Below are 24,172 nucleotides of genomic sequence, written 5' to 3' on the forward strand. Positions count from 1 at the left end.
TGTAGAATCAACCCCTTGACTCTCAATACTGGATCTGAAGATTCATTGTCACAGAACTCTAAGTGAATAGAGATTTAGAGTTGGAAAAAGCCTTAGAAATCCTATCATATAGTGTGATGAGGAGCAAGCATTTCTATATCATCTATGTTCCAGGCACTTAGGTGCTTTTTACAAATAGTATCTCATTTGAGACTCACAATAACACTGAGAGGTAGGTGCTGTCATTACCCTTATTTTACAACTGGGAAAACTGAGACAAACAGAAGTTATGTGACTTACCCAGAGTCACACAGCTAGTAAGTGTTTCAGGCTGGATTTGAATTTCAATCTTCCTGATTCCAAGCCCAGCACTCTATCCCCCGTGCTCCTTAACTACTTAGCTATCTTCAGTTCTGAAAGAGCTAGTGAATGTTAGAGCTGAAAGGCACTGCAGAGAATACCTGTTTTCTATCTGTTCCCCTTCAAGTTAAGATAAGGAATCTAAAGTCAGAGATATCAGATGACTTGTCCAAGTTCCTACAGTAAAGTTAGTGGCAGAGGTAGGATTATCTCCCATTTCTTCCAACTTCTAGTGTGTTCTTTTAGTGTGGTGCCCTTTGAAGAAATTCTACTGGAGAATTTTAAAGTGATCTGTAAGCATTAAGTACTTCCCTCAATATTACAATGGATTAGTTAACTTACCTCTACCTTATTATCTACAGTCTGGTCACAACGGCTCTGACTCCCTTGTTCTTCCTTGAATAAGACAATCTGTCTCCCAATGGTGCATCTCTCTTTCTCCAAGCCTGGAATTCTCTCTCCTCATCTCTGCCACCTGGCTTCTCTGGTTTTTTCAAGTCTCAGCTACAATCCTGCCTTTTGCAAGCAGTCTTTCTCAATCTCTTTTAGCGCTAGTGCCTTTCCTCTGAGATTATCTCAGATTTATCTCATATATATTTAATTTATATATATTAGACTGTAAGTTCTGTGAACAGGGACTGTTGTGACCTTTCTTTGTATCCTCAGAATGCAGCACAATGCCTAAAGCATGGTAGGCACTGAAAAAACAAATGTTTCTCATTGACTTGATTTTATCCTACTTTTGGAGCAGAGATTTCAAAATGTCCCTCTTGTATAGCACAGATACCCTTTCTTAGCCCAGGCATGCAACAAGACCAGCTGGATTTTCCTCTCCTTCTCTCCAGTGCTAATATTATTTGAACACTCTGTTTCAGATGCCTAGAGGTAAGATGGGGGAGAGATAAGACAAGTGGGGAGAATGTGTATTGCCCCTTTGAACTCTAAGATACACTGAAAGGTGCTGATGCAAAAAATAGTAACGCTGCCAAAGTCTGGGGAAAAGAGGAGGCAAATAGGACCGATGCAGCAACCACAAGTCAGTCAAAACTGGGAAATACAGAACCATTCACGTGGTATTAGCATCCTGAAATACACTTAGAGTGAGACATCACAGGCCAAGGGATCTAAGGATTTTAAAAGAACTAAGGGGCTCTGACCTGGAAATATAACAAAGAAATGATAGAACAGAGTGGACCATCCATATGGGTATAATGGTAATGGGAATTTGACAATCTTCCTGCCCCATAATAGGCTGAATATAGTCACATGGAGCCTGTGGTGGGAGGAGCTTGCTGAAGGGTAGAGCAGAGCCCACAGGAAGCTGGGAGTCAGAGCAGTTAGAGCTGGAGGGAGGAGAGGACATACCCAAGGAGAGAGCTAAGCTTGTGTGTGTTTGACTCCTGCTGTGAGAGCTAGGCTTGTGTTTGTGGGAAGGTTAAAGGATGATGTGGTTCACTGCTGTGCTATGGTGTATGAATATTCTTTGTTACTATGATGGATTTGACTTTCTGGTGTTGGGATCTGATTTTCTGGTGTCTGAATGAATGTTTTGCTTCTGTCTTATATATGGAGAGTCTGTTATATTTTGTGATTGGGAACTATGCTGGCATATTTGCAGTCACTGCTGGCACTGTGAATATTGCATTGGTGCTACAAGGTGGCCCCACAGGCAGATTGGTACAATGGATAGAGTGCTAGACTTGGAGTCAGCCAAATTGAATACCTAAGGTAAAATCCAGCCACAAACAATTAACAACTGTGTGACACTGGGCAAGTCACTTCACCTCTGTTTGCCTCAATTTCCTCAACTGTAAAACAGGGATAATAATAGCATCTGCCTCCCAGGGTGGTTGTGAAGATCAAATGAGATAATATTTGTAAAGTGTTTTTAGCACAGTGCCTGGAATATAATAGACAAAATATAAATGCCAACAATGATATTGATGATGATGAATATGATGATAATGACTTCAATCTATGGGATCCACAGCCTACAGGTGCTAAGGCCTATACACCAGGAGGCTGAGCCATTAAGGGCAGGGGAAATTTAAACAGAACTATCTGCTGAGAATTGAAGGGGACTGCAGGAAGTGGGGATGGAAAAGGAAGGACATAGAGAGAGAAGATGATAAAATGTTAGCCTTTCCACTTATAGAAGCCTCTCTGGAAGCACTGAAAATCACAGCTACTGTGTAAGTCTTCAGAAACAAAGTTCCTTGATTCTGTCAGGGCTTAGATGTGAGTCTTTCCTGAATCCATTAATTTGTAAATAAAACTTATTTATGTTCTGGGCTTAAAATGTTTTTGTACTTGTAAGAAGAGCTGCTGGCTATCCTATGGTGGTACCAGAAAATGCTGTTTACAGGTTCTATATGGAAGTGATAATCAAGTAAGAGAAATGAGTGGTACCCAAACTATACTTGGGCCCTTTGTGTCAGCAGCAAAACCTACGCATAAGAGTTAAACTCCTTTTTTATGGAGGCTTTCTTTTGTTAGAATAAATGTTGGTATGATGTGGCAAACTCAATAAAAGTCATTCATTATGTTTCATGATCTAATCAATCAATGTCTATCATTCTAGGCTTTTACTCTGACTCAGACTAAATAAACAAGTGATTGTTTTATAGCTTTCTTCTCTCTTCCTGGTTCTCATTAACTTCAAATGTAAAATGACAATGATATTTTGAATTTAAAAAGCTTTATTGATGTTTTGTTTTTATAGTCTAAACATTTCTAGATTATCCCTACTTTGTGGTGGTTCTCTTGTAACAAAGCAAAGCAATCAAATAAAATTAATAATACATTAACAGCATCTGAAAGTACATTTAATATTCTACATCTGTAGCACATCACCCTATCTATCTATGAGAATGATGGATCACTTGAGTTCAGGAGTTCTGAGCTACAATATGACAAAACCCAATTAGGTGTCTATACTCATTAAGTCCAGTATCAATATGATGATCTCCTAGGAGAGGGGAACCACTAAGCTGCTTAAGGATGAACGAACTGGTCTAGATTCAAAACAGAGTGGGTCAAAACTGTTGGGCCAGTCAGAAGCAGGGCTAGGTCTATGAGTGGCTATCACAATTCCAGCCTGGACAAAATAGGGAGACTAACTCTCAGTAGAAGGAAGGTAATTAAAGGAAGAAAGGAAGAGAGAGGGGGATAGAGAGAGGAGGGAAAAAGGGAGAAGGAAGTGAGAAAGGAAGAAAAAAAGAAAGAAGGCAAATAAAACATAAATTAATGATAATCATTTTAGTAACAAAACTTTTACATATCTGTGCTGAAAACAACATCCTCATCTTCAAGTCCCTCTGCTTTTAATAAACAATTTTATTCCCAAACTCCTTTCATTATTTTTATCCAAGGAACGCAGTAAATAGAATGTCCCAAATGACTACTTAGCTAAGTGGTTTACCAATAAAATGTGGTTTGTTCAGACATTATTTCACTTACTCTTCATTGGGAAAGACACTCTTTGTAGACTGTGTAATTGTCTCAGATTTCAGTTCAACATTTCCATAATTCTTACTATGGGATTTCCAAAGAGGTTTTAAAATAGGTAACCAGGTTTTAAAATCACAGGCTGTATATTATAGGTTGGCAGGCTAATATAACATTATTGTTTCATATACAGTATTAATGCAGTTTCCAACTCTCAGAAATAGTCCCAGACAGAAAGAAATGTGGATCTTTTACAGAAATATATAAAATTTACCAGAATCAAGGGAGTTCTAGAGCTCTTTCCCAGCAAGGGAATGATATTGAAGAATTACAGCAATTTAGCCTCCCTTGAAATGTATGTTGATTCCATGGAACTTTAGTTTAAATTTTAGGTCACAAAATCATTCTCCAATATGAAAAGAACAGATCAAGTTTGTCTTCCCTACCTCCAAATTCCATGATACTATTATTATATGAATATAGTCTTATAACAACTATAAAAATATACTGGATGCAAAATTAAATATATTGGATTTACTAATGAAATATTATGAAGGTGTGTAACTTTTTAACACATACAAAGATTTAGGCTTTGTAGCACAAATTGGCTATTTAAGCCAAAATAAGGCTTCTTTCCCATTTCTTTTTTTTTTAAAGCAATTGGGGTTAAGTAACTTGCTCAAGGTTACATGGCCAGTTATTTCTGAGTGTGGTGCTAAGTATCTGAGCCTGGATTTGATCCCCAGGTCATCCTGACACTGGAGTCGGGGCTCTTACTTGCTGAGCCACCTGGCCGCCCCTAAGAAATTGGGGTTAAATAACTTGCTCAAGGTTACACAGCCAGGTGTTTCTGGGTGGGTAATAAGTGTCTGAGCCCGGATTCAATCCACATGTCATCCTGACACTGGAGCCAGTGCTCTTACTCGCTGTGCTACCTGGCCGCCCCCTCTTTCCCATTTCTAATCCACTCTCCATCAGTAATGCCTCCCTTTCTTAGATACAGAATTAATAGAGGTATGGCATTTTCAAAAGTTGCATAGGATAAGATAAAAATCTCAAAAATGGGCTCATTCATCAGTTCTTTAAATTTTAGAAGCAGGTAGCATATGAATTTATTTTATTTTTAGTTCATTTAATAAATATTTATAAAGAGCTGACTACACACATAGCAAAAAGGTAAACTCTGGGAAATTCAGACTAACATACTATTCTTGCTCTCAAGGAGTTTGTAATCTTGTTGGATAGATAAAATATGAGCAAGTGAAAATGTAAATAATGATATAAGGATCATGGAATACTTTAGGGGGAGGGGTTTAGGAGGGCTAGGTTTTGGACCAATGCTTAATTGGTATAGTAACTTGAGGTTTAGAAACTCCATTCACCAATGAAGATCAGGAAATGAGTTAGCTGTAAAGTACAGACTTAGAAAGTTGTTGGAGACAAAGAGAGATTAAACTGCCAAGCTAGTCACATTAGTGGTATGAAGCAGAGACATCACTTGCATCCCAATCTCCCTGACCCGAAGTCCAGCCCACTATCCACTCCATTGTGCTGACTCTCTCTAATAATGTCAACAATAATACAAAATCTATGTCATTATGAGCTATGTGACCCCAAACAAATCTGCCTCAGTTTCCTCTACTGTAAAATGGGGATAGTGATAGCTCCCAACTCTCAGGGTTGTTGTGAGGATTAAATAAGATGATATTTGTAAGACACTAAGTACAGTTCCTGGAGCACTGTAAGCATTTAATCAATGCTTATCTTCCTTCGTCCTTCCTTTCACTACAGGACCACATGACCAGACCAGTATTAAAGGGTTCTTAATAGTTGTCTCTATGTCTCATACTGGACAGCTAGTGGTGCAATGGATAGAGTGCAGGGTGTGAAGTTGGGAAGACTCCTCTTCCTGAGTTCAAATATGGCCTCATATACTTACTAGCTGTGTAACCCTCAGCAACTCACTTAACCCTGTCTGCCTCAGTTTCCTTATTTATAAAATGAGTCGGAGAAGGAAATGGAAAACTACTCCAGTATCTGCCAAGAAAACACCAAATGGAGTTACAAAGAGTCAGATACAAATGAAAAATGACTCAACAACAGTGATGGCTCACACTCCCACCTGTGATTTTACCTGGGGAATGTGAGAATTTGCCTTGTGTCTTAAAGGGCCCATGCAGACAATGGGGCAAAGAAAAGTATAGATTATAGAAATTGTTTGATTTAATTTAATAAAAGTGTGAAGTACTTTCACATTGGCAAATAAATAGTCTGTCTCTGATCTTTTTCCTCCTTGGGGTCTTCCCTAGTCATCTTGATTTATTGTGCTGTCTACATTAGAGTTCTCTTGTTCCCTGGCCCCTATATAGTGCACATAATTCAAAGAACCAGTGAAAAAAACAGGTCAACATTATTACTCCCTGTTTTGTTCACCCTTCTTTCCATTTTTTCTCCATCCTGCAATGGTTTCTCATTAATATCCATGTCTTGAATTCATTTTAGGAAGCTCAGATTATACTGGAAAGGTTGCTGGAAAGCAACATATAGGAGTCTGCTTTCTGAGAGCCAGCCAAACTCAATAGATAGAGGATCATTACCTCTGACCACCTGATGAATCCTCTGGCCAAAGAAATCAAACAAAGAGATTAACTAGGACTCAGTTTTGTGTGGTCACTTTTTACTTTTGTTGTAATGGTAGAAGAGTGACACAAATTGGGGAGAATATGCTTAGAATCATACAATTTCTAAGCCATCTATAAAAGACTGTTTAGCTATTAGTACTAAAAATGTGAGGTTCTTGGGGCAGTCAGGTGGCTCAGCGAATAAGAGTACCTGCCCCAGTCGGGATGACCTGGGGATTGAATCTGGGCTCTGATACTTAGTACTATTCCCAGAAATAACTGGCCGTGTAACCTTGAGCAAGTTACTTAATCCCAATTGCTTTAAAAAAATGTGAGGTTCTTGTCCAAGAACCAATGAGTGTACAGATTATTGGAGGAATGAAGGATATGAATCCTGACATTATTATTATAAACAAACCAAGCAGACAGAAGGAAGTTGCAGTTAAATGGAAGGATGGTTTGCAGGTTTTCCTTGGAGAGGCAAATAAAAGGTTTGGCAGAATTGGTTTTAAAATTCATCTAAAAGCAAAAAGTAACATCATTTCATGGGATATTGCTTCATCTCATATTGTAATGCTCATGGTAAGTATTTGCAGAAAGAATATTTATAATAGAAAAGAGCTGGGAACAAGGTAAATTTGTTTGCTCATTGATAAGTGAATCATTAAACAAATTAGCTTAGGAGCATAATGTAATATTTGTCTACAATACCAAGGCCATAAGATACCATAGTACCATAAGAAGAGAAAACTATGAAGAATTTAGAGCACATGAGAAGACATATATATATATATATGTGTGTGTGTGTGTGTGTGTGCGCACATATATATATATATATAAACTGAAATAGACAGAATCAAGGAAAATATGTATATGTATGTATGCTGTACATACACATATAATTATTACAACAGCATGAATAGAAAAAATATAAATCAAAATTGAACAGAATGTAATGATAATTACAAAGGCTTGGGGTCAAGGAAGAGATGAAAAAATATGCTTCTCACCATTCATAGGAGAGGCAAGACACTGTTAAGAGTAGAATGAAATATGTGCTGTCAGAAGCAGTTAATTTGTTGGTTGATTATGCTGAGCTTTTAAAAAAATCATCTTTGTTATAAGGGATCATGCTGAGTAGGGGACAGGAAGAAAAATGTTAATAAATAAATGTAATATGAAAAAACACACTATTTTAAAAATTAACATGAAAATTATAGCAGCATACTTGTCTTTTGTAGAAGTTGAAGAACATAAATTAAATCAAGATATATTTTGATATTCTGTGATTTCATCCTGAGAGCATTTTAAAATGGGTTGGAAAGAGAATGACAAATAGATGAAAGATGGAAAAGATTTGCAACAAGTTTTATAATAATATTTTCTGTTATCAAAAGTAATGAAGCTATCTTTCTTGAACTCCAATATCATAGTCCTTCATGTGCTTATAAAGAAAAGAGAAATAAGATATATAGGTTGGAGATGAGAAAAACAGCTGGATTAGACAAAGGAGATTCATCCTAGGGGAGTGACACAATTTTAAAGAAATTGAAGGGTCACTTCACAAATACCTGAAGATGCCTAAGTTTCAAAGTTATTTAAGTCACTTATTCATGGTCACATACCTCGGAAATTTCAGAGACAGCATTCAAATCCAAATATCTGCTCACTCCAGGCTCAGTAATCTTTCTACTGCACTATGGTGCTTCTATTGACTATCTAATGACTGGAATGGTTTAATTGAAAGAATAAAAGTTCCTTGACAGAGGAACTTACAGTCTGAGTGAGGAGATCTGAAACCATTTTATAATAGGATCCACCAAAAAAAACCTGGAAAATTTTAATCTAGAATACAAAAGACTTAGGGGGGAAACAACATTAGTGTATGTAAAATTGTAAGTCTGGCACATGGAAGAAGGTCTAGATTACTTCTGATTGTCCCCAGACAGCAGAGATAGGACCATTGGGCATAAATTATAAGAAGGTAGATTTTGGTTCAATATAAAGAAAATAATCAAATTGGTCTGATATGCTGCCTGATTAGATAGTTCTATGTGACTAGAGGTCATCATGTGAATTCTAGGTGGTCACTTGTTTAGGATGCTGTTGATTGAATTCATGCTTTAGATAAGGGTTGGATTAAACAACCTCTTAAGTCCCTTCCAACTCTGAAATGCTATGATTTTATAACTTAGATCTTCCTATTATCAGGCACAGGGCACTTTCTTCTATATTACTTATGCCTCCATTTAAGCTTGGCTAACATTTAATGCAATTGAAAAATAATAACAACAAAATATTCTATACCCTTCAGTATAAGAAACGACTCATTAAATTGATAGGAAATAAATAATTATGAAATAGGTATACTCATTTAAAATTTTTTTGTTAGATTTTATTTTTCACCGAATGCTATTTTGAAGAAATATCATAAAATACATTCATGTACACACATATGTATACATATATGTATATAACATGAGTTTATATATTACATATATTCAATTATATATATGAACCTAAATGGAGGTAGATGTCATATTATATGTTAATCAAAAATAATATGTCTTGACTTTCTACCATTTTAAATTGAAATATGACCCTAGTGTCCCAACAATTTGGGCATACTTAGTAAATTTGTTTGGATGTTAACTCTATCATCATATTTGAAAATTTAATCCTACTGAAAGAAGGGAAATTTCCTGTCAAAAGGATAGATTCAGAAACTTATAATGAGGCAGTAGGGAATCAATCATGTGTGATACTAAGCAATTTATATGACACAAATCTATGAGAAGATGTGACATTAAACTTTGTTTTATCAAAGGGGAAGGGAAGGTAACTGGCACATTGACAAGGATAGACCACCTCCCATCACCTCTAATAGTAAATTTCAAGACTCACATGAAGTTGACACAGCCCGTGCCAGCAGGTGGAGCAATCCAAACGAAACTGAGATTGGTTGTTGGCAGATGACTCACGTGTGAGGCCACTACACTACACATAAACTGGTTTCCAAACTGGTGATCTGACATAATGCCTAAAGGGAAAGAAAAGGACATCATAATATTAACATAATAAAATATTTTTATAATTTTTAAACAACATATTGTGAATTTTTTTCTTTTGTCATCTGAAAATGACTTTGGTTTCTCCATTAGTTACACAAAAGCAACACTTTTTAAAAATAAAGCACCACTTTCCATAATCATAAAGAAATCCATTATTTTAAAAACATTTCCTAAACTGTAACTAAATGTGTTGAAGTTATATTTTTGCCATTTAAGAGAAAATTTTGCATTTGTATAGGGTTTTATAGTTCAAAGTTTCTTCATGTATTTTATCTCACTTGATCAATCAATCAATATCTATTTATTAGGAGCCAACTAAGTGCTAGGTATGATGCTAGGCATACAAACAATAATGACTTTAATCTTTGCAAGAAGCATGTGAAGTAGGTAGGGCAGATATCAACACCCCTATTTTACAGATGAAGAAACGAAGGCTCTTTTCTGGATTTTCATGACTCTTTTGTCTCATTTCTTCTCCTACCTATGTTTTGTTGAGAGACCAATAAGTCTGGGTATTTCCAAAGGCTCTCCGCCGAGGCAGGCTCTCTATATTATTTTCTCACTTGGTGGCCTCATCAGTTCCCATGGTTTGAATTATCTCTTTGGAGATTATACTCATATCTACTTATCCAGCCTTAGTCTCTCTCCTAAGCTCCAGTCTCCTATCACTGACCAGCCTGTTAGACATGTTGAACTGAATGCCCCTTGGGCATCTCAAACTTGATGTGTATGAAATAAAACTTATTTTCTTTCCTGAATTGTCCCCTCTTCTGAATTTTCCTGTCAAGTGACCCACTATCCTTCCAGTCATATAGGTTCTTAGCCTCAGGGTCATTTTTGATTCCTCTTTCTTGCTCACCGCTTAAATTTAAACAGGTGCCCAAATCTCATAGTTTCTTTCATCATCTTACATAGATCCCCTTCTCTATGCATACCAAACTCAAATCTGAGTTCAAGTCTTCATCACCTCGCACCTAGAATAGTGCAATAACCTTCTAACTGATATCCCTGTTTCAATTCTGCTTGCTACAATCCATCTTCTATTCAGCTGCCAAAATAATCTTTCTAAAGTTAGGTTTAACCATGTAACCCACAACAAATTCCAGTGGTTCCTTCTTACTTCCAGGATCAAATATTAAGTGATTTGTTTGGCATCTAAAGATATTCACAACCTGGTCCTTTCCTACCTTTCCAGTCTTCTTATATTCTACTCCCCACTAAGGTCTCTATAATACAGCCAGACTGACCTGATGTTCCTTGCATATATCCCTCCCTTTCCTTTCACTGTGCATTTACCTGGCTATTCCTCTTGTGTAAATTGTCCTCTTTCCCAACCTTTGACTCTTAGAATCCCTACATTGTATATATTTGATTATTCCAACTTGTGCATCCCCCATTATCATTTAAGCTCCTTGAGGGCAATAGCTGTTTTGGTTTCTCATTTATAGCCTTTGCTCTTAGTACAATCCATGGTACAGGGTAAGCACTTTGTAAATGCTTAGTGATTACATGCAGAAGTAAATGATCTTGGGTGCATAGTGCTCAAAATCCCAAAACTACAACTTCTGGAGTAAAGATGTACCACTCTGCAAAAACTTCTGGGGAAAAATGAAAAGCATTCTGTCAGAAATTAGGTTTATATCAATACCTCACACCATATCAATACATGACTTAGACATAAAAAGTTCTATAATAAACACATTAGAGGATAAAGAAACTAACCTTTTTATCTTTGGGTAAGGGAAGAATCCATGACCAAAGGATAAAAAGAATTGCAAAATATAATACGGAGAATTTTAATTCCATATAACTAAAAACATTTTTGTAAAAACAAAATTAAATTAGCTGAAGTTAGAGAAAAACATAAATTGGGGGAGATAATTGTAGCAAGTTTCTCTGATAAATGGGTCATTCCAAGACATATAAGGAACCAATTCAAATTCTAAGAAGAAAACCATTCTCTGACAAATGGTCAAGGGATATAAACAGATATTTAAGGGAAGAAATTCATGTTATCAGTTGCAAAATGAAACACACACACACCAGAAATTAGAGAAAAAATGAATTAAAGTAATTCTGAAGTTATCTCACACCCATCAGATTGACAAAATTGACCAAAAAAGGGAAAATGACAGATTGGAGGGATTCTAGAAAAGCAGGTACATTGTGCTGTTGGTAGAAATAAGAACTAGCTCAGCCACACTGGAAAGAAACCTAGGACTACATCTAAAAATAACACTAAAACTGTGTATCTTTTTGACTCAGGAATAATACTATTACTAGCCTTATATCCCTAAAGAGATAAAAAAAAAGAGGAAAAGGTCTAATATGTACAAAAACATTTATAGTAGTTCTTTTGTGGTGGCAAAAACCTGGAGACTTAAAGGGGTGTTTATAAATTCAGGAATGGGTGGAAAATTGTCGTATACGAATATAATGGAATACTGTTGAGGAGTAATGATAAAAAGGGATGATTTTGAAGAAACATGGGAAGACTTGAATGAACTGATGTGGAGTGAAGTGAGTAGAACCAGGAGAACAATTCATATAATATTCACAATACTATGGAGACTAAAAATTTTGAAAGACTTAGGAACTCTTTTTTTCTTTTTGGAGGGCAGTTGGGATTAAGCAACTTGCCCAAGGTCACGTGGCTAGTAAGTGTTAAGTGTCTGAGGCCACATTTGAATTCAGGTCCTCCTGACTCCAGGGCTGGTGCTCTATTCACTGCGCCACCTAGACGCCCCGACTTAAGAACTCTTGATTAATGCAATAGCCAATCACAAAAATATCACAATCAATGCTGACATAACCAAAAGGTAGTGGACTCAAGATGCAAAAGGAGACAAACATTTTTAGACACAAAGTATAAACTTGTTTTACTTGACTATTTATATTCACTACAAGAATTTTGATTTTGTTTTTTCCATTGGAAGGCAGAGAAGAGGGGAGGTAAGTGCTTCTTAACTGAAAACAAAATGGTACATTAAAAAAATTTCTTTAATTGATAAAAGAACTTAAGTGACTTGAATAGGGCCACAGAGCTTCTTCAATTCAAAAATTCATTTCAATTCAACAGCTACTTATTAAGCTTTTACTACACACAAGGTCCTTTGCTGGAGACCATAGTAGGTGTAGAGTTGGAGAGGGGAGACCAATGGAAGGCCTGTATTTTCTCATTAAATCATGAGGTACAATATCTTGCTAAAGCAGAATGTGTAGTGATAAAGTAGAATGCAGTGCAGTAAGTGGAAGTAACAATATTAGAACCCAGATCTTCTGACTCCTTGGTTTCTATTCATTGCACAATTTCATGCTTCCTCTTGGGGTGTAAGAACAGGTTTCCTAGTATTAATAGATTCAGTAAACATACAGCTCTAGCCCTGAACTGATCTCATTCAAAAGAACACTGCCCATTCCATATAAATTTTATTTAAAATTTTATCATTTAAATAACTCTCCTTTTCTTTAATACTCTTGGGTATTTGAGGTCAAGTAAAACTGCTCTGGGCTAATTAGAGATTCATAGATTCATATATTTAAAGCTGGAAGGAACCTACAAAAACCTGCCACTATGATGTAGGAGAAAGAACAATGAAGAAATGGTGCAAGGGAAAAATAACAATTTCACAGTCAGGAGCTCTTGGTTCAAATTCTATACCTAATGCTTACTATATCTAGCTTTGTGAAAGTCACTTGAGAGGGACAAATTGTTTATTTGTGCCAGTATATCAGATTTTTATTACCAGTATCAAAAATATAAATGGAGAATTTGCAACAAATTAAGAAGACATGAAGAAAATTATCTGAAATTATTTTGCCCAACTTTATGAGAATAATATCAACATCTTAAAAGAAATGAACATATTTTCAAATTTATCAAATGTATATTTCAGGAAATGTAAAGTGTTTTGTCCATCTTTCAGTAGCCCATTATAGATAAATAAGTTTTTTAATTTGTGGAGTCTTCTGCATCATATCTACTTTAGCTATAGTCAAATATAGCTTATTTCAGTAGGCTTGGTATGGTTCCTGGATGGTATTAGACAGGAAGTCAAAGCAGCACAGAGAAATTTTCATAAAAATCTTGAAAAAGTTTGATTAAAATAATAACAGGAATAATTGACATTTACCTAGCACTCTATGCTTTCCAAAATGCTTTACACATAAAATCTCATTTCATCATGATAGCACCCTGATAGGGCACTTAGGTAAAGAAAACATTATAATATTACAGCTTTTTTCACATGAAGATAAACTAAGGGGGTTATAAACTGAAGTAGTAATTGTCTGCATTGTCATTTTAAATAGAATAAAATATGTGTTGAATAATATTTTATATGTATATTTACTATGTCTCACATATTTTTCCACAAGTGGAAATAGTGAGACTCCATGAACCATGATTAAAATGCAGTTATTGATATTTGAAATAATGCAGAAATGCAACATGACATAACAGAACCCTAGACTTGGAGTCAGGATGAGCTGAATCCAATTTGCCCCCTGTCCTTATTAGTTAAGTGACCAAGGACAAAACACTTTAGTTCTCTGAGCCTCAGTTTCTTCAAGAGTAAGCAGAAGATAAAAATACATAACTGTAGTGTCCATTTCTCAGGGTTATTGAGAGTTGCCAATGAGAACCTCACATGAAAGAACATGAAAGTGCTTGCAAATCTAAAAGCATTATTTATGTCAATCAAAATATTTTGCTTTTTACAAGGTGAAAGACAAGCCAATCTCTCTGGGTCTCAATTTCTTCAATTATAAAATAAAAGGGTCAGAGTAGAAAATATCTAAGATTCTTTGCAGCTCTAAATATTAGACTTGTATGAGAAAAAGAGCTATTATAAAAAGCAGGAAAAACGATAATGTGCAGGCTATTTTAACAACAACCAAAAAAATCTACTTTAGCAAATTGTTCAGGAGTTTAAAATAATACCCTAAAAATAAAGACAAAATTTTAAAATGCTATACCTCTATATTTTAACACACTCTAATGACCCTGTGAATTCAACCAAGTTATTTTCAGGCACATACTGAGATGTAACTTGTCAAGCCACAGAAATCACAGGCTTAGGGTAGATGAGACACCCACAAGGAAAACCCAGGGTGTAGCAGGAGGACCAGCAGCTGGTGACTCAGTGGTTGTCACTTCTCTATGAGTCAGTCCTAAATCACAGTTTCAATGTAAGAGAAATTATATTAACCAAAGAGAAGATCCTAAGTTAAAATGAAAAATCAAACTTCAAACCACTTTTTGTGGGGAGTAAACTGAATGGAAATATCAGAATGAGTTTATTGCTAGGTTTGGTTTGATGTTTTGTTTTGTTTTTGTAGAATACTGGCAACCTTATAGTTATGTTCAAACATCTCTCACATTCTTCAAAATCATTCTGAGAAAGCGAGTTAATGTCTAGCCAGGATGTTTAGGAAAAAAATTCTTATTCTCTATTAGCTTACATTGTAAGTTAGATAAGTCAGAGACCATCACTCTTTGGGAGCAGACAAGTGGGAGCTTCTATTATAAATACTTATTGTGGTCCAGTTCATAGTCTAGAATTTAATTGTACAAGGAACCAAAGGTAAAAGTATTTGTATCAATATTGTACCAAACTTCTATTCTGTAGTGGAATTAGCATGCAGCCAGCAAGAAAAGTTGAAATTCTCAAACCCCAAATTTGGTGTGGGTCCTATTATCCATAGAAACAACCAAACGATAAACCACAACATTCTCTTAGAAATTATTTACTCTGCCTAGGCACTCTTGAAAACTATACTGTCTCTATGAGTTAATACTTAAAAAAAATAAGGATAGGAGTCTACCAGGTCATCACACACTAGAAAACTAAATGTTGTACTATTAACAATCAATAAATCAATCAACAAGTATTTATTGGACAAAGATTTTGTGATAGCCACTGTGGTAGAATACAAATGATTTATGACATAGGTTGGGAGGTTACACTTTAGTAAGGTTGAAAAAATTAATATATATGAAAGAATTAAAAAAAAACTAAGGACTGACATAGTTATATTGGATATATATGCAAAAAAGAATTCAGAGAAGAGAATAATTCAGTGTGGACTCAAATGGACAGTTTGAACTTAACCGAGGAAATGGTATTTAAGCTGGTCCTTGAAGGATAAATAGGATCAACGTAAGGAAGCCATTCAGGTAGGCAGAAAACTTTTGTAAAGGTATGGATATTGTGCATGCAAAGGCAACAAAGAAACATCACTTTGAAGGGTATTTCTTCTTCTTGAAATGTACTGCTCATGATAATTAAATGAAAAAGACACTATGGAAAAAAATATGAGAACCAACTATATCTGTTGCTAGAGATAAAGGGGGTAGAGAAATTCTACTAAGAACTTGGTAAGAAACTCTAAGTTAAAGCAATGTGCGTTATAATAGTTACCTAGTCACTGTAAGATAATAGTAGGGATGGGGTGTGTCTGTATGGATATATATGCATATATGTAATATGCGTACTTATATGCATATATGAAATGTGCTTGTATACACACATATTTTAGGAATAAGGAATGAGAATGGTCAATGGCTTGTAAACTATGTAAAAGTCTCAAACCTATATATCATGAATACTTTCTTCAATAAAAGAATTAAAAAGTGATGGATATGATAAGCAACAAATAACGTAAAATTAAGTTATTTTTGCAAACAAGAAATGACTCATTAATGATGTAGGAGATATTCTTCATTCAACTATCTGTGTAGTCAGATCACCTTGTTAGTCTTAAGACCAAAACCAATACAAAACCAAAAGAAAGACTAAAAATAAGAAAACTAGTTATTGATGATGAAATTAGGATCTAATCAGAAGAAAGGAGATCAAGATAGATTATAACAATTTCATACAGAAGTTGAACAAATCTAAATCAGTTATCATGAAGAGGAGACCAAAAAAAGCCTTTAAAAGTGCTCTTTAGTCATCAAGTAATTGACTTACATGCCAAATAGATGTGGCAACCAAGGGTAATACTATTTAATATAGAAATTCAGTCTGGATGGGTTTTGCAAAGTCTGAGCTAGTAGAAGAATCCAATGGGCACCCCCACACACACACCCTTAGTAGCGGTAGTTAGGGCTTTGTGGTGACAAATGGGCTCATAGTGTCCTCAGGCCACAAGAGAAGGCAAGTATATACGGCACATGTGTGGGTGTGTGAAATACGCACATATACACATAAAATACAGATATATTAAAGATTATAAAAGAAGTGGTTTATAGCAACTATAATCAGGCTTATTATAATAAAGAAATTAAAAGAAGAGCCAGAATAAAAGATGTCATCAAAGAAATGTAGGACAAACAAGAAGAAGAGCTAGTGCTCCAATGATCTTCACTTTGAGCTAATGTCAAGAGAAAGTGAGAAAGCATCCCAGAACATTGAGATTTTCCTGTGGTGAACTTATGAATGGACATAGATGAGAGGCATGGATAGGTTACAATCTGTATTATTTGAGAGAACATCTACATTGATGAGATTATGGATCATTTTGAGTATTTGAATGTTATTACTAGGGTGAGGGCAATGGGAATAGAGAAGAATTCATTGAAGGGGAAGAATAGACAAGGTTTAGTAAATGACTATATGTGGAAGTTGAGTGAGAAAGAAGAGACAAAAGCAACACAATGTTCCAAACTCTATATAAAATCTAGAATATTGTTTTCATTTTAGTTAAGTGATTATTCTCAAATTCAGTGCCACTTATTATAAAAACCAAATTTTCATGTGTCATATCTTTCCCACATTAACTGAGGAAGAGATGAATACTTTTCAGGTATCACATAAATTCAACCTTGTGTTCTCTAAGAGCTCCAGTTAGTCAAATAAGAATTTACTGAATAAACTTCACATGCTGAAATATCATGTGAGAAAATACAAAGAACTATGGTTTGTAAACTGTACTTGTAATTTATTACCTCTGGGAAAGGAAGCAGAATGTCTTTGATGAGCGCCCAGATTCCACAAGAAGTGATAACTATTTCCATTTTGGCCAGATTTACAAGTATCACATTGTAAAAGTGTTGTTTTTTTCACATTTGAATTTTTGCCCCAAGACCAGTTAAAAATAAAGTAAGTCCTTGTAAATTACTTCTTTCTACTTCACATTCCCTGCCCAAAAGTGCTTTAAAGACAATTTATCCTTTGAAAAATGTAATAATAATGGCAATCTGAAGATCTTCCCTGCCCCTTTGCCCCTTGATAGGCTTAAGTGACTCTGAGAACCTTCCCTGATTTGAAAATATATTCTGCCCCCAACAGGTTGAATGTGGTCATATGGAGCCTATGGTGGGAGGCTTGTTTTTCAGGAATGCACACACCTTGTTACTTTGTGATTGGGCAGTGGGTCTAGAGGGGTTGTGTCATTCTCTGACCCAGAAGAAGGCTATATATACCCTGATGTGAGGTTTTGCTTTGGGGCTCACTTTGGGAAGAGTTGTGTGATTTGGCCAGGTGAGACTCTAGGCAGCTGTTGAACCCCCTGGTTTTGAAAACCCAGATGTTGTTGCTTCCCTCTCTGGTAACTAACTAAGAGGGATGGGATAACTAAGGTATGGATGTAATGGTCAGACAGCTGGAAGCCCTGTCAGCTGAATTATGTTATTTTCTGTTGTAACTTCTGTTTGTATTCTCTGAAGTTCAGGATGCTGACTTTCCCCCCTAAACTAGCTAAATGATATATGTTTGATTGATTAAAGTAAAATTGTTAACCCTTTTTGAGTTGCTTTGCTTTAGAAAAGCAGATCTAAGAACCTGTATTAGCAGCTTTCCTGGATATGCTAGGGTGCTTGCTGCTACAAAAAAAATCATCTGGAAATTTAGTAATTGGCATTTTACTGAGTAGCAAATAAACATTCCTTGTCTCCTTAATCCCATTAGTGGTCACACAAAGAATAAGTAGGTATGGCAGAGTTTTTCTTTGCCAGCATTGAATTTCTAGAATATTAGATGGATGATGTCTTTAATTGATCTAAAGTTGCATGATTCCTTTTAAGACAGTGATACACATTTCTGTGTCTTCCGGGATATCATTTTCCTTGACAAGTCTTCAGTTATTTTAAGTTTGTGACTAAACCTTGCATGAACTCCATTTTCCTCAGGGATATATTGCCTGTGCTTTTAATATGAACACCTTAAAAACCACATAACTATAACTTGTATTGCCCCAATACCACATCTCTAAAATGAAACATAGGTTCTACCAAGAAAAATTCAAATTTCTCACTTCCAAGAGAAACACTGCAATTTTATCACACACTATGGTCATTAGTAGAAAATTAGAAAAGCATTACTCATTTGTGTGATGCATATTCTCTGCAAAGTAGTTTCAACATACAGCTTACTGGATTTTATTTATTCTGCAAAGGATTTTCCATAGTCAGGAGAAATATTCCATCATTTGTTATTTTTCTAGGGCTGCAGGAACCAAAACACCTGCAAGTAGGAAGTCATTAAACCAGATAAAAGTATACTAGGATTTCAGGGTCTAGCTTTTGGAAATTGAGGTATTGACATATAAAGTGAAATCTGAAAGTAAAAATGTCTGTTTAGCTCTCTGTATCATTTCAAGTCTTCACAAGGACATTCTAAAATGTTTGGTAATACTAAGAAACTTGAGTTTCTATATAAAAACATGTTAATGAAAGAAATTTAAATCCTCTGGAAGGATTGTCATCTCATTTTATTGAAATCCATTTTACTCTCTTAAAAAGAACATTAAAAAACCTTTTTAAAAAACCTTTATCATATTCTTTAAAAAAAATTCTGGAAATTCCATATAGGGTTGTTATATTCTAAGCAGCCAGTAGAAATGTTACATATTTTCTTTTTGTAATTTTTTTTTCCAAATGACTTTTTATTACATGGAATATGAGTAGTGGACGCAGTCTTGTAATTTTCTTTTAAAAACAGTGTCACAAAAATTGTTAGCTAGATTCTACTAAATGAAGTTAATTTGCCACTTACATTATTCTCTGGATATTATTATTTAAGTCCATAACAGGAAGTTGGTAAGGAAGAGTTACATATTTTCTATTCTATTCTAAGCTTCTCATTGAATTCTCAGGTGAATGGCTTCTGTTTACACAGAGAATTTGACCTATTATTTGTCTTCTCTGGCAGGTCAGTGTACTCAAACATTGCAGCAAAACCAACCACATTTTTACGTGTTGAAAAGTAATCATAGAAAACATCCCTATTTCAGCTTATCTCTTGAAGGACTGTGCTAGTGATAATGGGTAGGAAAAGAAGAGCTCCCAAGTAATATAACATGATTATGAGTAACCATCTCTCCCTCCCTGTGCTGCTCTTAGTTCCCTAAAGTTCTGGTTTGGGGATAACTGGTCTCAGATCTAAAAATATTAAGAGGCAAAACAGTCAGACAAATAATGCTTTAGTATTTTTTGTAGGTCATTTGGACTTCTTGGTAATGAAATCATAGGTCTGGATGACCACTACTCCCTCTATAAAAAATCGAATATGGGGGCAGCCAGGTAGCATAGTGAGTAAGAGCACTGGCCCCAGAGTCGGGATGACCTGGGATTGAATCCAGGCTCAGACACTTAGCACCCACCCAGAAACACCTGGCCATGTAACTTTGAGCAAGTTACTTAACACCAATTGCTTAGGGGTGGTCCAAGTGGCTCAGTGAGTAAGAGCACTGGCCCCAGAGTCGGGATGACCTGGGATCGAATCCGGGCTCTGATACTTAGCACCACACCCAGAAATAACTGGCTGTGTAACCTTGAGCAAGTTTCTTAACCCAGGTTGCTTTAAAAAAAATTTGAATATGAAAGTAATATACAAAATGCTTGGAGACCTATTTCATTTCTACCTCTACCATTTCTTATCTGGAAAGAATCCATATAAAGTCAAAAATTAATGTATTGATAGTTGTCCACCTTACACAGTGCATTGTATAAAATGCTGGGCGTAGGATCAGAAAGGTCCAGATTCAAATCTGGCCTTGGACACTTGCTATCCATGTGACCTTGGACAAGTCAATTAACCTCTCAGTCTCAATTTGTTCAACTGTAAAACAAACCCCCCCCCCCCCCAGGATAATAGCACTTACCACTCAGGGTTATGAGGATCAAATGAGATACTATTTGTAAATTGCTTGGCATATATCAAGCACATAAGTGCCTCTCTCTCTCTCTCTCTCTTTCCTTCTTTCTCTTCCTCCCTCCCTCTCCCTGTAGCCAATTACCTAGACATGTGGACTTTGTGAATAAGAGATCTCTGGAGGATGTTAGACTGTCAGAACAAATTCTCTCCCTGGGAGTTAGCTAGAGAACTATACTGCTTCTGCCTGATTTTCTCTGACACAGGGTACTAGAGCCCTCTATCTCTGTACTTGGCCTCTTGCCTATGCTTGTCTTCAACTCTCTTCACATTGGATATCAGATGCTAGTCCCACCCAATGGTCCTTCCTGAATCGAATTGACCTCTAAAACCAGTGACTGGATTGACTTTGCTCCCTGCCTGCTCCTGTGAGCTATATCAAAGATACACATCCTAGCTTTCCAGACAGGTTCCAAAACCTTGCCCTGACTCATTGACAGGATGTAGAAGCACAGAGAAAAATCTGTCTAAAAAAGCCAAACAAAGAGGACAGAAGAGGTAGAGATGACTCCTTATGTTTTTACAGAGATGAGAACCTGTTACTTCCAATATAGATTTCTTCTATGTGTACTTTGATTTCTAGTTGAAAGAGGCTTCCAGGGTCAATTAGTCCAGTGCCCTCATTTTACAGATGAAAATACTGAGGCCCCTAGAAGTTAAGTAACTTACTCAAGATAACAGATAGTGACAGGTCCAAGATTTGAACTTCAGCAGCCAAGTCCAGCTCTTCCCAATGTCACCTTCTTAAAGGCCATATATACAAATACACATATATATATATACAGCATGTTGTATACTGAGGGTACAGTCTTAAGATGATTGTTTCACTGTCATTAATAGCAAGAAAAGACCTAGAGAAATGTGATCTGCTTCATTTTTCATTCATTTGTTGTCTTTTTTCTAGTTCCATCCATAATGTTTGTGGGATAATCTGGCTTTGTTGGATTTCATATGAAGCCTTCTGTAGACTATTTTTGCTTCCACTGTTCTTCATTGTTTTATGAAATGACACTTTATCTTCCTTCTTCTCCATAATTTTTAAAGACAAGCTAGCTGTTATGACCTTGGTCAAGTCACTTAACCTTTATAGCCTCCAAACCCTAATCCCCCCCAAAACAATAAAAAAATAAAGACAGGGTCTCCTCTTGTCATCCAGGCTGGAAGGAAAGAGGCTACTCATGGACCCAGTCCCACTCATCAACACAGGAACTTTGACCAGCTCTGGTTCTCACCTGGGCTACTTTGTTCCGCCTTAGACAATTTATTAGTCCTCTGATCTCAATAGTACACTATAATACCAAGTAGAGTGGACATACTATCAACTTAGCCATACAACATCTTAGAACTCCTAAGGTTAATAGATCCACCAGCCTCAACTTCCCCTGTACCAGGGATTTTAGTTGTGTGCTACCACACCCAGTCATTAATAATATTTTGTAGATGAATCTGAACTCCAAACAAAAGCTGTTTCTTTACAGTCCCATTCCTTCTCTTATCAAAAGGATCATATGTAGGGGCAGCCAGGTGGCTCAGCGAATAAGAGCACCGGCTCCAGTGTCGGGATGACCTGGATCAAATCTGGGCTCAGATACTCAGCACCACACCCAGAAATAACTGGCCGTGTAACCTTGAGCAAGTTACTTAACCCCTATTGCTTAGAAAAAAAATTTTTTTAAAAAGGATCATGTGTTTGCTGGTGAAAGTACTTCCTGTGAAGTTATGGTCTCCTTGTTATGGCTACTACTATACTGTTCTTAAACATCCCTAAGAAATGGGAGGTGGAAGAGCTGAATAGTAAGGGTAGAACTGGAAGGAGCAGAGCAGATACAAGCTCAAACATGAGTTGGGACCAAGCAGAACTGAGAGGAAGAATGCTTATGGTGTCAGCACTCTGTCCATCTGTTCTGTCTGTGTTGATGTTACTTTGTCATACAGGAGTACTCTTTCTGTTGATTTGTATTACTTTGTAAGACAAACACATTCTGTCGATTTGTACACTTTGTTAGAAAGAAGCACTCTGTTGATTTATGTTGATTTCTCATACAGAAAGTGAATTGAGATGATATTGCCAGCAATGTATATAAATGTCATTGTAGCACTGTTGAGCTTTGTTTTCCTAGAAAAAGAAACTGTGAAGAGCTTGAAGTGGAGCAGTCCCCATTAGCTGCGATATGGAACAGGAACAGAGAGCTACCTACCTGTGAATCCAGGCAACAGTTGAGTGAATCCAGGCAAGGGTTGGGAAAGCTGCCTACCTCTGAATCTAGGAAACAGTCAGTGAAACCAGGCAGGATCTGGGAGCATGGAAGAGGAGCCATGGGTTTGCAAGACAGCCCTGAGTTAAGTTGAAAGAAAGATTTACTTGGGTATTCAGTGCTGACTGATGATATTGTAGCTTACTGTGACCTAGGGGTGGATGGCCGTTGCACTTTCCACTACCCCTTAAGGATGATTGGTTTAAGGATGATTGGAAGCCAGTCTGGAGTCAAGATGAAAGAAGACTTGGGTACTCTATATTGATTGAAAAGATTGTGACTTACTGAATGATATGTTTTGTGTAAGATTATGTGACCACCTTAGTAATAAGATGTTATATTCTTGTGAATGTTGTGTTATAGTTTTTGAATGTTTTGCTTTAGTTTATTGCTGAATAAATAGAGAGTTCACTGTGCTATGCAATTAGATCCTTAAAGTTATTCACAGCAGTAGTCCTCAGTAGAGCTGCTTGGCCTTGTAATTGGCCTTACAATAGTCTAACTATATAGACAACGAATTGAGAAATTACTCAGGAACTAGTAATTTCCTTCCTGTTTTGCTGTTCAGTCATATCTGACTCTTGTGACCCCCATGGGCCATCACATGCCAATACTGCTCATGGGGTTTTCTTGGGAAGGATATACTAGAGTGCTATTTCTTTCTCCTGAGGCAAAGGTTAAGTGACTTGCCCAGAGTCACAGAGCCAGTAAGCGTCTGAGACCAAATTTGAATTCAGGTCTTCCTGACTCCAAGCCCAGTGCTCTATCTACTGAGACATCTAGCTGCCATCCTGCCTGTTAAATGTCATTAATTTCATTTTTGTGATGTTCAATCCTTATTAAGTTGAATGCCTTCCAATCTCTTCTTGAAGAAATCAAGATACACAGATTTACACAGTAACAGTGATACTGTACAATGATCAACTGTGAATTACATAGCTATTCTCAGCAGTACAATGATCCAAGACAATTCCAAAGGACTCATGATGAAAAATGCTATCCACATCCAGAAAAAGAACTGATGGAGTATGAAAGCAGATTTTTCACTTTATTTTTTCATGTTTTTTTTTCTTTTGGATCACAATCTAATATGGAAATATGTTTTGTGTGATTACACATGTATAACCTATATCAAACTGTTTACCATCTCAGAGAGCATGGAGGTGAGAGAGGGAGAAAATATGAAACTCAAAATTTTAAAAACATGTTAAAATTGTCTTTAAATGTAATTGGGAAAAATAATATTATTAAATTTTTTAAGTTATATAACTTTGAAATGTCTA

The 24,172-nt window shown here is 36.2% G+C and overlaps 1 protein-coding gene across 2 annotated transcripts in view; it reads right to left on the reverse strand.

Moving 5' to 3' along the window:
* LOC138175901 (reelin-like) overlaps positions 1-24,172 on the reverse strand; it is a 566,655-nt gene that overhangs the window by 397,524 nt on the left and 144,959 nt on the right. For both annotated transcript variants that reach the window (XM_069106558.1, XM_069106557.1), the window contains exon 3: positions 9,312-9,447. In XM_069106558.1, the coding sequence (XP_068962659.1) occupies positions 9,312-9,447 (136 nt within the window). The remainder of the gene's footprint in view (positions 1-9,311; positions 9,448-24,172) is intronic.

This window comes from Petaurus breviceps, unplaced genomic scaffold (assembly GCF_028583685.1).
Source record: "Petaurus breviceps papuanus isolate PSGF00001 unplaced genomic scaffold, PetGlider_PUasm1.0 79, whole genome shotgun sequence".
Lineage (NCBI taxonomy): Eukaryota > Metazoa > Chordata > Mammalia > Diprotodontia > Petauridae > Petaurus > Petaurus breviceps.